The sequence below is a fragment of the Drosophila ficusphila genome, unplaced genomic scaffold (genome assembly GCF_018152265.1).
Source record: "Drosophila ficusphila isolate 14025-0441.05 unplaced genomic scaffold, ASM1815226v1 contig_286, whole genome shotgun sequence".
Lineage (NCBI taxonomy): Eukaryota > Metazoa > Arthropoda > Insecta > Diptera > Drosophilidae > Drosophila > Drosophila ficusphila.
The window spans coordinates 328,928-342,661 of record NW_025064189.1 but is presented as its reverse complement, the minus strand read 5'-3'; the positions used below and the strand labels follow the sequence as shown (position 1 = coordinate 342,661).

At 41.8% G+C, this 13,734-nt stretch overlaps 2 protein-coding genes and 1 long non-coding RNA gene across 4 annotated transcripts; 2 read left to right on the top strand and 1 right to left on the bottom strand.

Annotated features, from left to right (window-relative positions):
• Positions 1 to 345: 345 nt before the first annotated feature.
• LOC108087557 (patatin-like phospholipase domain-containing protein 2) lies at positions 346 to 9,908 on the bottom strand. 2 transcript variants are annotated; one of them, XM_017184982.2, is made up of 7 exons: positions 9,488 to 9,908; positions 2,262 to 2,944; positions 1,985 to 2,151; positions 1,812 to 1,920; positions 1,519 to 1,607; positions 1,196 to 1,455; positions 346 to 830 (listed from the first exon to the last, which is right to left on the bottom strand). In XM_017184982.2, the coding sequence occupies exons 1-7, from the start codon at positions 9,645 to 9,647 to the stop codon at positions 655 to 657; spliced, it is 1,644 nt and encodes a 547-aa protein (XP_017040471.1). In that variant the 5' UTR covers positions 9,648 to 9,908; the 3' UTR covers positions 346 to 654. The 2 variants fall into 2 exon arrangements, with proteins under 2 accessions (XP_017040471.1, XP_017040472.1); XM_017184983.2 differs by lacking the exon at positions 346 to 830 and adding an exon at positions 1,024 to 1,090.
• On the top strand, positions 5,582 to 8,275 carry LOC108087558. Its single transcript, XR_001771181.1, has 2 exons — positions 5,582 to 7,966; positions 8,049 to 8,275. It is a non-coding gene; the product is annotated as an uncharacterized LOC108087558 (long non-coding RNA).
• Positions 9,909 to 10,594: 686 nt separating the features above from the next.
• LOC108087563 (tudor domain-containing protein 3) lies at positions 10,595 to 13,640 on the top strand. The gene is made up of 4 exons (XM_017184990.1): positions 10,595 to 10,699; positions 10,752 to 10,836; positions 10,910 to 13,135; positions 13,275 to 13,640. The coding sequence occupies exons 1-4, from the start codon at positions 10,665 to 10,667 to the stop codon at positions 13,563 to 13,565; spliced, it is 2,637 nt and encodes an 878-aa protein (XP_017040479.1). The 5' UTR covers positions 10,595 to 10,664; the 3' UTR covers positions 13,566 to 13,640.
• Positions 13,641 to 13,734: the final 94 nt, after the last annotated feature.

Here is a 13,734-nt window from a genome sequence, read left to right as displayed (position 1 = left end):
TTATCGTTTAAAAAAGGTATCGATAAGTATAACGGTTTTGAAACGTTTTTTTTAAATTTAAGATTTTAATAACAAGATTTAAGGACAAGCGGAGGGTGGATAACATAATTCTTATACCCTTGCAGAGGGTATCATAATTTCAGTCGGAAGTATGCAACGCAATGAAGGAGAGACCTCAGACCCCATTCTTTTCGCATTCTTATGATGTGACCCCCTCCAAAAATCCGAAAAATGACTTTTTCGAAAAATTGTAAACTAATAAACTTTTCTTTTATCGTTGAACAAAAACTAAATTTTTTCTTTTTTAAAACTTTGACCCACCCACATAAATGCGAATTTTGTAAATCTTGTTTATTGTTTTATTGTTTATACATTATCAACTTAGCCTAAACACATATGGGATTTGGATGTAATACAAGTCGTGTGAGGGGTGACTAATAACAAGAATGCAATTATTGTCCTAATTGCCTCTTACAAACTGGCGATGATACAATGGCAGCATACGGCTAAGTTAAGTTAGGTACATACGTTGGTCGTACTAAGACTAATTAGGCTAATGGAAACGCTACTAGGCTTTTCGCTTTGCTACGAGCCGCTTTGGAGATGTTTCGTTACAGTTTCTAATATGTGACCCCCAAATTCTTTCCTCCCGTCTCAATCAATCTCTATATACATATCGGTGCTGCGCATGGAGGTGTTGAAAGTCTGGTCCACCTCGGGATCACTGAGCACACTATTGTCTGAATCGAGATCCAGTTCCAGGCGGGAAAATTGTGGCGCTGTTGTTTTACTATCCTCCACATTCGGAGACTGAGCATCGATGAAAAAGTCTGTGAATCATTAGAAAGAAATACATTTATTAGTTTAGCTATTCCAGTAGGTCAACTAAATGAAATGAAATTTTCGAGCCTGAGCCGATGGAAAATTTCGATCATTTACCTGCCAATGATTTTAAATTTAGACTTAATGCTTGATTGGGTGAAAGGTTATGGGAGTGCATTTATAGTCGTATAATTTTTTTTGGGTAACAGTGCGATAGTGCTTTAAAAGGCTACGTCGTGTAGTTCAGGAGTCGTGGGCATAATTTGTACTGCAAAAAATGTTTTATGTTGATTCAAATTGCAAATGATACGTAATGTCTAGATAATGATGTGATTTCTGGTTTTGAAAAAGTGGTTTTCGCTTGGCTACCAACCTGATTCGACGCCATTCCATTCGCTGACCACCGTATTGTGGCTGTGCTGGTGGGGATTGGGGTGATCTTCGACTGAGCCTTCGTATATCTGCAGGTCGGTGGCCAGCTCGTCGTGCCCCGTCATATCGAAGATCTCGGTAACTTTCACTTTGTTCGTATTATTGTCGGTGTAGTAATAGGCATAGAGAGCGTCGTTGTGCGTGGTCATCTTGAGGACATGCTCAAAGTTATCGACATCGTCCTCCAGGGGAGTGGCTCCACTGTAAATATAATAATTATTAGTAAGATTTTTGTGATGGGAGGTTTGTTCAAGTTGAACTTACCATTCGTCCACAAGAATGGATACTCGAGGTCCGTATAAGCGACTGGAATGCAGAAGTCCTGTGGCATCAAAGTGGGGCTGGTCATAAAGCTGCAAATAAAATATAAACATTAGTAAAAATGCTTCAGTTATTCCAAAATTATTTTGGAAAGTAATCAATGGTGCAATTCAAAATTTGGTGGATTATCATCAAAATGTTTATCATACTACACGGAACACCTTGGTTACCCGTTTATCTTTTATTTCAATTTTAAATCCACTTAATTGCCTATCTAAGCTTGTAATTAAACTCACCGTGAATTTGTTTAGCAGGCGCATATGCATGGCGTTATTCAACTGAAGAATAAAGTCCTCCACCATTACTCTGGCTTGCTTGGTAAGCTTCGGCGTCAATGCTGAAATTCTAAAAAGGGTAACAAAGGGTTAAGTTAGCTTTCTTCAAGGTAGGTAAAGGTAAAGTAACCTACTTTGAAATGGTGGCCAGAAGAAAGTCCATGGGCACTGTAGCGGGCAGGGAAAGCAATTTAATACCTCGATGTTTGAAGATCCAGTTGGCCAGACCCTTATTGGCTTGTTCGATATAGTCTTGGAATACATCCAGGACAGTTTTAGGCATGTTTGAGCTTAAAGCGTCCTGAAAATAGGGAAGATAAATTAATATTGGTTTATGTTTGGGTAATACATTAGTTACAAAAAGTTTTAAATTTGTAGACTTAAGTTCAAAGTTTATTTGGAAATCCTTACCTTTCTATGCTTCTTGCACTCCCTGCACTCGGGATCGAATTCCTGGGGCTGAGCCACGGTCTCGGAGACCACGAATGTGGATTGAACTGCCACACAACGCCGGCAGTTGATCAGATTGTTGCGGTGCAGGAACTGCAGGGCATCGTCGAATCCCTGCTGGCAGAACTTGGACAGGAACTCGGGACGTGGCGGGAACAGGATCCGCACGAACCGATTGACGTTCTGTCTGGAGATCTCGATACTGGTGTTGGCCCAATTCAGATGGAAGAGTTGCGAACTCTGGTCCCTCGGGCAAATATCACTCTCGCCGCAGAACGGACTGACTGTGATGGTGTTCTCGTCCAGAATGGGCAGGTTATCCGAGAAGGCGCCATCCATGTAGCGAACCCCTCGGAATTTGGGCGGCAGGATGCCAGAGAATCCAGGAATAAAACAAGCACAAAGCAGCGCCTGGAGAACCTCCTCCCGCGACTCAAACTCCGTGATGATCACGTTCTTGCCATCGTAAACCCGGGTCAGCGAAATGTGGAGACGTCCATTAACCCGCTTGTGGGCATCGTCTGGTAGGTGCTTCTGTAGACCCTCCAGCAGACAGGTCTGGATGTTGAAGGAGGGACTGAAAGGACCCAGGGAATAGCGACGTGCTTCGTTCACCACCCTGAAGAAGTCAGAGGTCATGCTGCCTGTAAAAACAAAGACAATGTGGGAATTGGTTAATTGAAATTGTCATTTAAACCTTAATTATAACTAGCTCTTAACCCGTCTAAGTTTCACAAATAAATCAATTAAATATAATTGAAATTTACTGAACTTAGGAAGTTCCCTTAACTTGGATGGGACTTACAGCAATCAATCAATCAATCTGATAAGGGTTCTAGAAAATTCAGCGATTGCCTTAGAAAAAACCACTTGTAAATTAAGCACCCTTGCTAATCGGTCTTATACAATATTCATAATTTTGGGTTCAGAGGGCTATCTCATCTCGCGTTTCCCCGATTGCTGATCTGCGTCTGATGATGTCCGCCGGTTTTGCGTCATTGTGTCATCCAAAGGGTCAAGTGGTGCTCTTGGCAGTGTTCTTGTTGTTGGTCATTTTCCGAGGGGAAATGACGTACGAACCTTGAGTGGTTTGAAAGTGTTTGTTTTGTTCTATTTGCTACTCGACCCCCAACACAGTTTATGAAGCTGATAAGGAACTATGGATCCCACCATATGGTTAAACTTGAGTTTAACAATGGGGCAAAAAATGTAAGTGTTTCATAACAGGGTTCTATCGTACGATTCGACAACCTGTTGATAAGGATTTGATTGAAAACAAAAATGCATTCAGTATAAATATTATATTGTATTTGGAAAACTAGTTAACTTGAAACAAATATTATGCAACATATCTTTTGGTTAAAGAGTTAACCAGTAAACCATTTATTGGACCTACTTAGGAAACATACTTTCAATATTGACCTCATAAAAATAAGTTTCGCATGTGCCATGATAAGAAATCAAGCTCCCAGCAGTGCCACACGCTAGTACTTTCCAAATATTTTGATTAGATGCGAGCGGTACGGCCTATGAAAGTGATAAGGTTAGAATTTATTCACGAAGTCATGTTTAATTATGTTATACTTTGGAAATTGACGCAAATCGAAATCAGGCCATCAGACAAGACAAAAACGCGGAATTAGGTAAAGCTAAGGTTACGAACTATCATTAACCCAGCCATACTATAGTTTCACTCGATCGGTTCCATATCATCGGGAATAACCATAGTTAGAAAACAAGTCACATAACGTTCGCTTATCAGTTAATCTATTTAAGGCACCTACGACATTGAACACTATTGTTATTGATGGAGTTTGGAACCCGTGAAGAACCCGTGAAACCCAAGGGGGTCCCAATTCCCAGTTGTATATCAAATTTGTTTTCGCTATTCCGCCTCCGATTGTCAACAACAATAATAAAACTAGAGAAGAAAATGCAAATAAACAACGCTATCGCGTTACGTGCTGCACTCTTAATAATAATTGTTTTTCTGTTTTTCTTTGGCAAATAACAACTGCGTGTAAAAGTGAGCTTTGTTTTGCATCGGAAAGGGCAAGTAATAAATGGGCGTGGCTTCTGTGGGTTAAACCAATGTGCTTAATGCTTGTTTACCCTTGAAAGCGATGTGATTAAATTTTTTTAGCCCATACTAAGTAATATATGTGTCATAATTTTTACATTTAATTTACAATTATGACCTATTAAGTACAAAAGTGAAATAGTTGTAGTTTTACGACACCTATGGTTTGTGGAATTTATAGTGTTACGTCAAACGTAACCGCAAGTCAAGTGCAACTAACGCCCACTTTGGAGGCCGGGGGCATAACGGCAAATGGAAACCAAAACGAAATGAAACCGTACACAACATAAAGAGGAAAACAACAAAACAAAGTCGATTCATATACACAAGCAGCTGCACCAAAAATACAATTTCTTTGGGGGCTCGACTTGAATGGATAAATAAACAAGTTTACGAGGCATTTCCAAGGGGGGGGAGGGTTAATGGCAGACGTATGCAGTTGTTGCTTAAATGGGAAAAGGAAAGGCAACAAACTTTCAACAAGAATGAAGAGAGGAAGAGCGGCACACACCCCCATTTCCGAGGTATGACCCCCAAACGCTCTCATTTTAGCTCTCTTTTTCTCTCGATATAACTCTATCTTGCTCGCACCGCCTTGGGATCAGGGCGCCCAAAAAAAAATGTTAGGCCTTATCACGTGATATTGTGGTTGTATTCAAAGAGCTCAAACGAGAACATCTGAATTTTCTGCTTCTTCCGCTTGCGCATAGTTTACCCACATACATATACATAAGCTACATGTGTATGTGCATATGTTTACAGTGAGGAAAGTAATTATGTTTACACTACCGCTTTGTTGACTTTGTGACTTGTAAGTCTTCTTTGTTTCCTATTTCTAAAAATAGAATCTGTAAATATTCAGAAGCCTTTCGCTAGAATAGTTTGTCTAGTTGGGAAAACTTATACATAGTTCTATTACTTTTGGATGCCCCTTTCGAAATAGTACAGTAGAGTTCATTTTTTTCGAAATCTTTAGAGCCTAACATTTATAAATTCAGTCAATTGGAAAAAGTTAAATTACTTTAAACATTGCATAAAGTCGTTAAATATTCATGCTTGGCAGATCACCCAATTAACATTTGATAGTTATCATATTTAATTAAAACGCAGTCCCTGATTACTGTTAAAAATTAAACTTCATATTTAATTAAAATCATATCATATTTAATTAAAACGCAGTCCCTGATTACTGTTAAAAATTAAACTTCAAAATGATGTTACCATTTTTTTTAAATCTATAACATTTTTAAAACATTTGATTATAGTTTTTCAGCGTGTTCATACTTATTGTCTTGACTATATAAGTTTTCTGTGTTCGCTTTTTGCAGCCGTTCCACAAATACATTTATTTATATAGGTCACACTGCAATGCCATGAATTCTCTGCACTTGGCAACGGATTTGGGGAAACGTACGGATATTTTGTTTTTTTCAGGGTGGTTTCAGGAGGTCGAAAAGAAGAGAAAGTCGGGATGGAATTTCGTCAGTGGACTGTGGCAGCTGCAATTTTTGATTCCGTTAGACCAGAAAAATATCTGTTAGCTGACTTATCCTTTAGATACTATAGCTCAATATGGTATTTAGTTTTGGATATTTATAGACTGAACAGTTTTAGCCTATCTATAGGGGTATTTATTAATGTTTTAGGCATTTGTCAAGATTGAATTTAATACAAAAAGGTTTCACCAATCTCGAGACCTCGAAGAAAGCCTTCCTATTCTATTTCAATATATTCGAAACACGGCTCGTGACCAAGTGTTATCGTGGATTAGTTTTGTGTGCCGCAGAAAGTGTGTCAATCAACAATAATGCATTCGATAATGATGAACAGCCCCATTTGCATTGGCGATTGATTGAGTGGAGGAGATCATTGGTAGATACGCCACATATAGAGGACCCCGCAGAGCTGATAGCATTATGTACAGGGTGTAAAGCCCAGCTGCAAGCCCCATGTAAATATGCAGATAGTATTTGCTTTGTGCTCTAATCAACTTGGGGAATAGGAAACTAAGCCCAATGAAAAATACGTCAATCGACTGCACCATATAGGCAGTACGGTTATATACATATGTAGATAGCGATCAATCTGAATCAAACAAAGAGCTAGATGTGCGACTTAAATCGCGAAACTGCACTTGACTCATATATTCGTATTACCAGCTGCAACGAAATCGAACCATCACCACTCACCACTCAGAAGTCCATATACTACGTAAGCTAATATTTGATACACCCGCAATTTGGACTTTAAGCGACGGAAATCGGCAACAAAACATGACTCCCCCATGATAACAAAGTGCCCATAAAGGTAAATCAAACCGATAAGCAATGAATATATATGTAGAAGTTCGTGCTCGCTTGCGAACAATGAATTGCAGTTAAGAATTCTAAAATTTCCAGATAGCCGAACTGGCTGAGGAACTCAACTGAAGGTCGGCCGTTGGCTTTCCCACTAAAAATAAACGCAGACTATACAGTCGTATGTATTTACATGTTTGCATTTAGAAATTTAGCTTATTCGATCTCTGAACCGGAAAAAGGGAGGATGAACCATCAAAACACGGCAATTTCCACTAGCTGATAACGATCTGTTTATAAGTGCCCAGTAACTAAGGCAAGATTCGTAATTGCAACGTGATAAAAAGCGAAAAAAACCGCGATAATCAAAGAGGGGTAAACTCTTTGCGGTGAAATGGAGGAAATGGGAGATATATGGGCAATATAGTTTGCCGTCATACGATACGATAATGTGACAAGTTCGCGTGGCCATTTCCAACTCGTGTTCAAGTGGTTCGAGTGCCAACAACAAAGAGGAAGTGCGGTGAACAGCTGATAAATAGGGCCATAAAGGATCGGTCATGAATGAATATGTAGTCTTATAAAGTGACTTTTAAATGAGGTGGGTTTTTCAACACTCTGCCTGAATAGCCCTTAAATTAAAGCAGACACTTCGAGTACAAAAGATGGAGTGCAATAGTAATAGAATTAACATACAAATGACACTTTGCAATAAAGCTTGGAGTATAAACTGCGGTTCTTAACACAAGAGTACTTAAAAAACCCCAGGTAAAAATGAGACAAAATAGGCTTTTCTTTCCAATTTTTCTAAATTTAATCCTATACCTGTAATGACTTTTTGTGCGATACGGTTGGCAAGACCAAAAACAAGTTAAAACTTTCACAAATATAAACTGCCAGCGGAACAAAACGCCTTTTGTCTGTGCAACACTTCTGTACTTACATAAACCTGTACTTAGAACCCGAATCCCCCTGAATAACGACTTTCAAAGTCCAAATTAGACACGCTCTGGGCTGGGTAATCAAATAGACCTAGATCACAATGCAACCGACCAAATTTAATTGCAGCAATTAAAGTGGCAACTGAACACAGGAAAATTCGAGTTACCTGCACCAGCTGGCCAGGCTAACGAACTTTCTAGCAGCTGAGGATAAAGATCAGGTAGGTAGAAGATCGTACGAGAAAAGCGGGAAAACAGAAGATGCAAAAAGGAATAATCCAGAGAGTAATTGAAGGTGCACACTGAAAATTATTTACTGAAGAAATAAATGAACATAAATACATAAAGGTAAATACATACATCCATATTCTACAGATTTTAATAATTTCAAAACAAAATAATAACTCAGCATTTTTTTTTAAATTTACAGTTCCTCCATTTCGAGGTCAAAACCCCAATATTTAGAATGCTGTATTTCCTGTGTGGCATCTTGAATGGAGGCAAAGTCAAGGGAAATCGAGCATTTCATGCCCCGAGGGTGATGATCATCCCATTGGCACAAAAGCAAACAAAAATCGGTTGATTATTTTAACGATCGAACGCTGCTGCTTCTGCTGACGTTATTCCAGATTAAAACACTCGATTACCCTGGTCAAACGATAAGCCATATGATCTGTACCTCGTTGCACAGTAGCCATGAGTAATCCAGCTGACATTTGTTTTTCTCCCTCGCTAGTTTTGTGTTCCCCATTGATTGACATGTTTATACCCACGATACAAACGAAGCGTTACACAGAGATTGTAAAAAACAAAACAAAAACTTGTGCTATAGGCCTACATATATTTCTCAGTTATATATAGATTCGATTTTACAATAGCACAAGTTTTGCCTCGAATTCCTAGAGCGGCTTTCGACGAACGGGCCTCCTAAGCATAACAAAATATATGAATAAACACACGACCTTCAAGCATCTCGATCAAAATAGGTTTATATGTAAACGTTTGGGGGCGAAATAATAGGGTCTTAGAGATTATTATTATTCTATGAATTGCATTCAGATAAGATAAACAGAACAAATTCCATCAGAGTTAGAAATGGCGGATCTCCAATCGCAAAGACTTTAAAATTTTTAAACTTTTTTTGTAACATGATTTTATTTTGGTGAAGTACGCTATTATTTTGCCCACTGGTGTGTTTGTATAGCCCGGCCATTTGCTTATATATTCGGGTGCCGCTTTACAAAAGTGCGTTGTCCCGGCCCAAGAAACTTGTTTTTCTGTTTTCGTGAGGTTTTTCAACTGCGCCGTAGTTTTCTTTCGACAGACGAGCCCCCTTTGAATATGGACAAACACGCCCAAAAACACACTATCGCACACAATTATGAAAGACCCCCATTGACTTCCTAGCGACCTACAAACGCAAACAAGCTTATCAATTCAATGCAATGCATTTTATATTGAGCCTCGCAGCATCCCTCTTTCTCTCTTTCTTCCACTCTTTCTCCCTCCCACTAACAGAGTCACTGAACTGACCAGTGGTTGTTTTTGCAGTCAGCTGTTTTGCCTATGTACGTGTGTACGTAATTCGCAATAATGGGGGAAAGAAAAAGCAAAATATTCCAGAGAGGTTGCGAATAGTTGAGGGGTCTGCTATTAAAAAACAATGATCAAATTCAGACACACAAAATAGTAAACAAAATTACACTTTTTTAAGAAAAAGTTATTCTTTTTGTTTTTAAAAACTCTATAACGACATTTTAAACGGCATATTTTGCTTAGTGATATTTATGTCAACAATTTTACAATTGTTAATTTTAGGTGGAAATGGTCCCAGAAAACCCGCCCATGCAATCGGGGGAATAGACTCACCTAATGGCAAATCGCAGAGGAGACAGCAGGCGGCCAAGGAACCGGCCGATGCTCCTCCGATCTTCTCCAGCAACAGATGCGGGGCATACTTCTTGAAGCAGACAGCCACTCCGACGTGGTAAATGCCCAGGAATCCGCAGCCAGCGAATGACAGATTCATGCTTTGGATTCTATAAATCGTTCGATGACTGTTTGTTGCTCGCGTCACTGTTTTTTGTTTTTCTCTAATTTTTTCTAGCACTTTCCACAGATTTATTTCTGGGAATCGTTGCAGCTCCTTTAAAATATTGCAATATATGGGTGCGACTCGAACAGGTCTCGTTTTTGGCTTTTAAACACTATTTAACTTGGAAAATTTACTCCGCACTCGAAATCGAAACGTTGTTGCTCGCAAACCGTTATTAGTTCGCTCTGCCGACGGCCGCCTCTTTTATTTATATTTTTCCGCGCAGTGTGACCGCATACAGTGTTGTACAAATGCCTAAGCTTTGCGCATCTGTAAGACTTACCGTTGCATATGGGGTATTCCCATGCCGATTAGTTTTGGAATTGCTTATTTTATCAGACCACTTAATAAATGGATTTTATTTCGACAATAAGGACTTTAATTTATGTTTTGTGTTTGGGAAAATATTTTAATTTCAACAATTTTTTAAATCTGCTCTAACCCAGCTACCGAAGGTAAAAATGGTAATGTATTTTTAAGAGCTACCTTGGGGCCTAAGCATTAATACAAGTTTAATAAAACATGTCGGAAAACGTGACTTCCAATTATTTATATTTAAAAACATCAATTAACATTGCAGCGAGATCAACCGCTTTTAGAACATTGGCATGTTCTTCACGCGAAACACTTTACCGGAATGAAAGTATTACAGGCGAAGAGTTCTGAAAATGTGTGAAAAGTTTTAGCATTTTTAGCAAAAGCCCTTAAATTGCAACTTTAGCCCACCGAAAAAAGGAAACCATTTATGGTAGCTTCAATATTAATTTATCTTAAAATTGTAAGGGTTTCCCAATATAAATTTATGCATAAGGAATAAAAAACTATCGTTTAGTTTTTCACGATGTTTCCAATTGCTGCCATGCACCCATCACTAACGAGTACACATCTAATACTTTTGCCATCACTAGTTTAGCAGAAATCAGGTTGCAAAAAAGACGTATTCATGAAAAAATGGAATTAGCGAAGAAACTACAAGAAGTCGGATGGTAAGTAAAACATAAAATACTAGGGAGTTGTGGGGACTAATGATTGATGCAGGCACCTGACGGAGGAGGGCCTTAAAATCCTAACGACAGCCGTTAGCAGCGAGGATCCCCGCAAAATTGTGGATGCAGCTCTAAACGTAAGTTGTAGGCGAACCGGCTGCTTTCAACGATGATCAATTATTTATAATAGCCTATTACTCATGGTTTCAGAGGGATATGCGTGACATTGGGGGTGGAGCACTGCCCGTGAAACGCGAAGACGCCACTTTGCCGGGAAAAATGGTTTTGCAGGTGCAGAGAGTGCGAAACATAGCCGCTCCCAAGGCGAATGAGGAATCGAAGGCAGCGCCACGCCTACTGCAGCTCGATCTGAGCGATGGCCAGAATTCCATAAAAGCCCTCGAACTCGAACCCGTGCCCCAGCTGAATCTCAATGTGGCTCCCGGTACGAAGATCTATTTTAAGGCGGATAAACTCCAGCTGATGCAGGGATTCATACTGCTGAAATCCAGTGAAATTCAGCTGCTTGGTGGCCGTGTAGACGCCCTCTACGAGAAGTGGGATCTGGCCAGGACCATGTTGCGATATGCCCGCAGTGGAAGGCCCTTGAGCGGCACCTCAGCGCCGCCACCTTGGTTGCCATTTGGCAGTCGGAAAATCGATACCAACGCCGAGAGTGACAAGAACTTTAAGAGCTTGGTCGACAAGGGCGACAAGGATAAGCCGGCGAAGGAGAACGAAGAGTTCAACGCCATGCGCACCGAGGCCATTGCCGAGGCCACGAAAGCGGGCGGCAAGAAGGTATTTGGCGGTGGTGGCCAAAACATCGTTGATCACAACATCAAGAAGATCCTGGACAAGGGATTTAGCGAGGAGGAGGCCCACAGTGCCTTGCACGCCACCCGCAACAACCTGGAGCGTGCTCTGTTTAACCTTAAGAGACGCAAGGAAGCCGGAGGCGTGGGTCCCATCGAACCAATGGGACGTCCGGGTCGTGGAGATCGCCCGCCAAGAGAGGGAAAACGAGGGGCCAGTGCCAAGGACGAAGCTGAGGCGGCCAAGCCAGCTGCCAATGCTACTCTCTTTGATTTCCTCACCACCAAGCTGCCCGCCACTGAGACACCGGCTGCCAGCACCGCAGAGACATATGTCGCCGCTCCCACTGCCCCACCCACTGCCAACCATTTTAATCCCTTCAAACAATTCGGGAACGCGAGGTTCAGCGAGGCCGACAGCAGATCTGCCGCTTCGGGCGGCGGAGGAAAGTTTGCGGATCGTTCCAGGTTCGAGAACAATGTGTCAAGCAGCTTTGCCGCGCATCGCGGTGGACATTCGGGTTCCTCAAGAGGTGGTGGACGTAATCGAGGCGGTGGCCGGGACGAGAGGCCGCCGAGGGAGGAGAGAGCCCACAGAGAGGAAAGGCCACCGAGGGAGGAAAGGCCACCGAGAGAGGAGAGACCTCCAAGGGAGGAAAGACCACCGAGGGAGGAAAGGCCACCCAGGGAGCGAGGAGGAGGCTTCAACGAGCGTGGAGGTGGACGAAACAAACCGGAATCCTCGGCCGTAAAAGCCTCCAGTCGCAATGGCGCGGACAATCCACCGGCCAAGACGAATTCGGAGGTGAAAAACGAGCAAGAAACCACCAATGGAAAGGAGCACACTGGCAATCGACGCGGCAGCGATCGAGGCAGCAATCGCGGGGGCTCAAACAAAGGCGAGAACGGCAACGCCAATGGCAGCAGGCGCAAACAGCAGGCAGTCAACGCTGGATCAAATTCAGCAAGTGCCACTGCCAAAGCAACAAGCAATGCAGGCGACGATTTCAATGCCCGTTTGAGCAAGGTAACCGAGGAAACGGCCAATCTGAAGGTGAGCAGTGCTCCCAAGCGAGAGAATCGACGCAAGGGTCAAGGTCAAGGACATGCTAATCGCCAGACGGCAACAGGAACGGGAACAGTAACCGAAACTCAGCAGCAGCAGACAGCACAGTTGCCTTCGCAGAAGCCGGAAAAGGCTCAGAAACATCAGAATCAGAATCAAAATCAGAATCAGAATCAGCACCATCAACAGCATCATCACAATTCCCGTCATAATTCGCACGCAAACTACAGTCAATTGGCGAATGGCTATACCTACGATCCCAGCAAGATAATGGGTTTCCAGAGCAAGGAGGCCAACGATTTTGCCATGAGTCTTCTAAAGAGTCAAGGCGTCACGATGCCCAACCAACAGCTGCAGCAGCAGCAGCAGCAGGAATTGCCACCGAAGTCCTTCGCTCCCGTTTCCGCCGCCACTCATGGAAATCCGCATGCTCAACCCGCTTCAGTGGCTGCGCCACAGGCAGCGCCAAGGGAGCAGTTCGGAATGACGCCGGGCGATGCTTGGATGTGGCAGAAGGGAGACTTGTGCATGGCCAAGTACTGGGACGATGGAAGGGTGAGTTTAGGTCACTTGAAGTAATACACTTAATGCACTAACTTATCCGACTTTAAAATAATTTAAAAACAGTGGGTGATAATATAAGTAAGCAGTTAATTAAATTCAAGTTGTTAATTGCATTATTTTAAAATTTTAGTATTATGAGGCTGAAATCACCGGAGTATCGGAGAAAACTTGCGTGGTCTACTTTATGGGCTATGGAAACCATGAGGAGGTGCTCAAGGTGGACATCCTGCCCATTACAGATGCCCAGAACAGACCGCTGAGCAACGCCCCCCAGCAGCAGCAGCAGCAACTCCAACAGCAGCAATACCAACAGCAGCAACATCAACCACAGCAACACCAACCACAGCAACATCAGCAGCACTCACGTTACCGCGGAGATCGTCAGCAGGTCTACGTACCGCCCCACAAAAGAGATCATTGAGACAGCCTGCTTGCATCGTAATAAAATCAATTGAAATGTTTCGAATAAACAACTTTACAGTGTATTCAAACTTAATCTTATGGCTTTTTAATTCAATCCAGATTTATTTAATCCGTAGTTGCATTTACTGGAGAAAAGATTATTTTCAACAATGTATATGAAAAGGTCG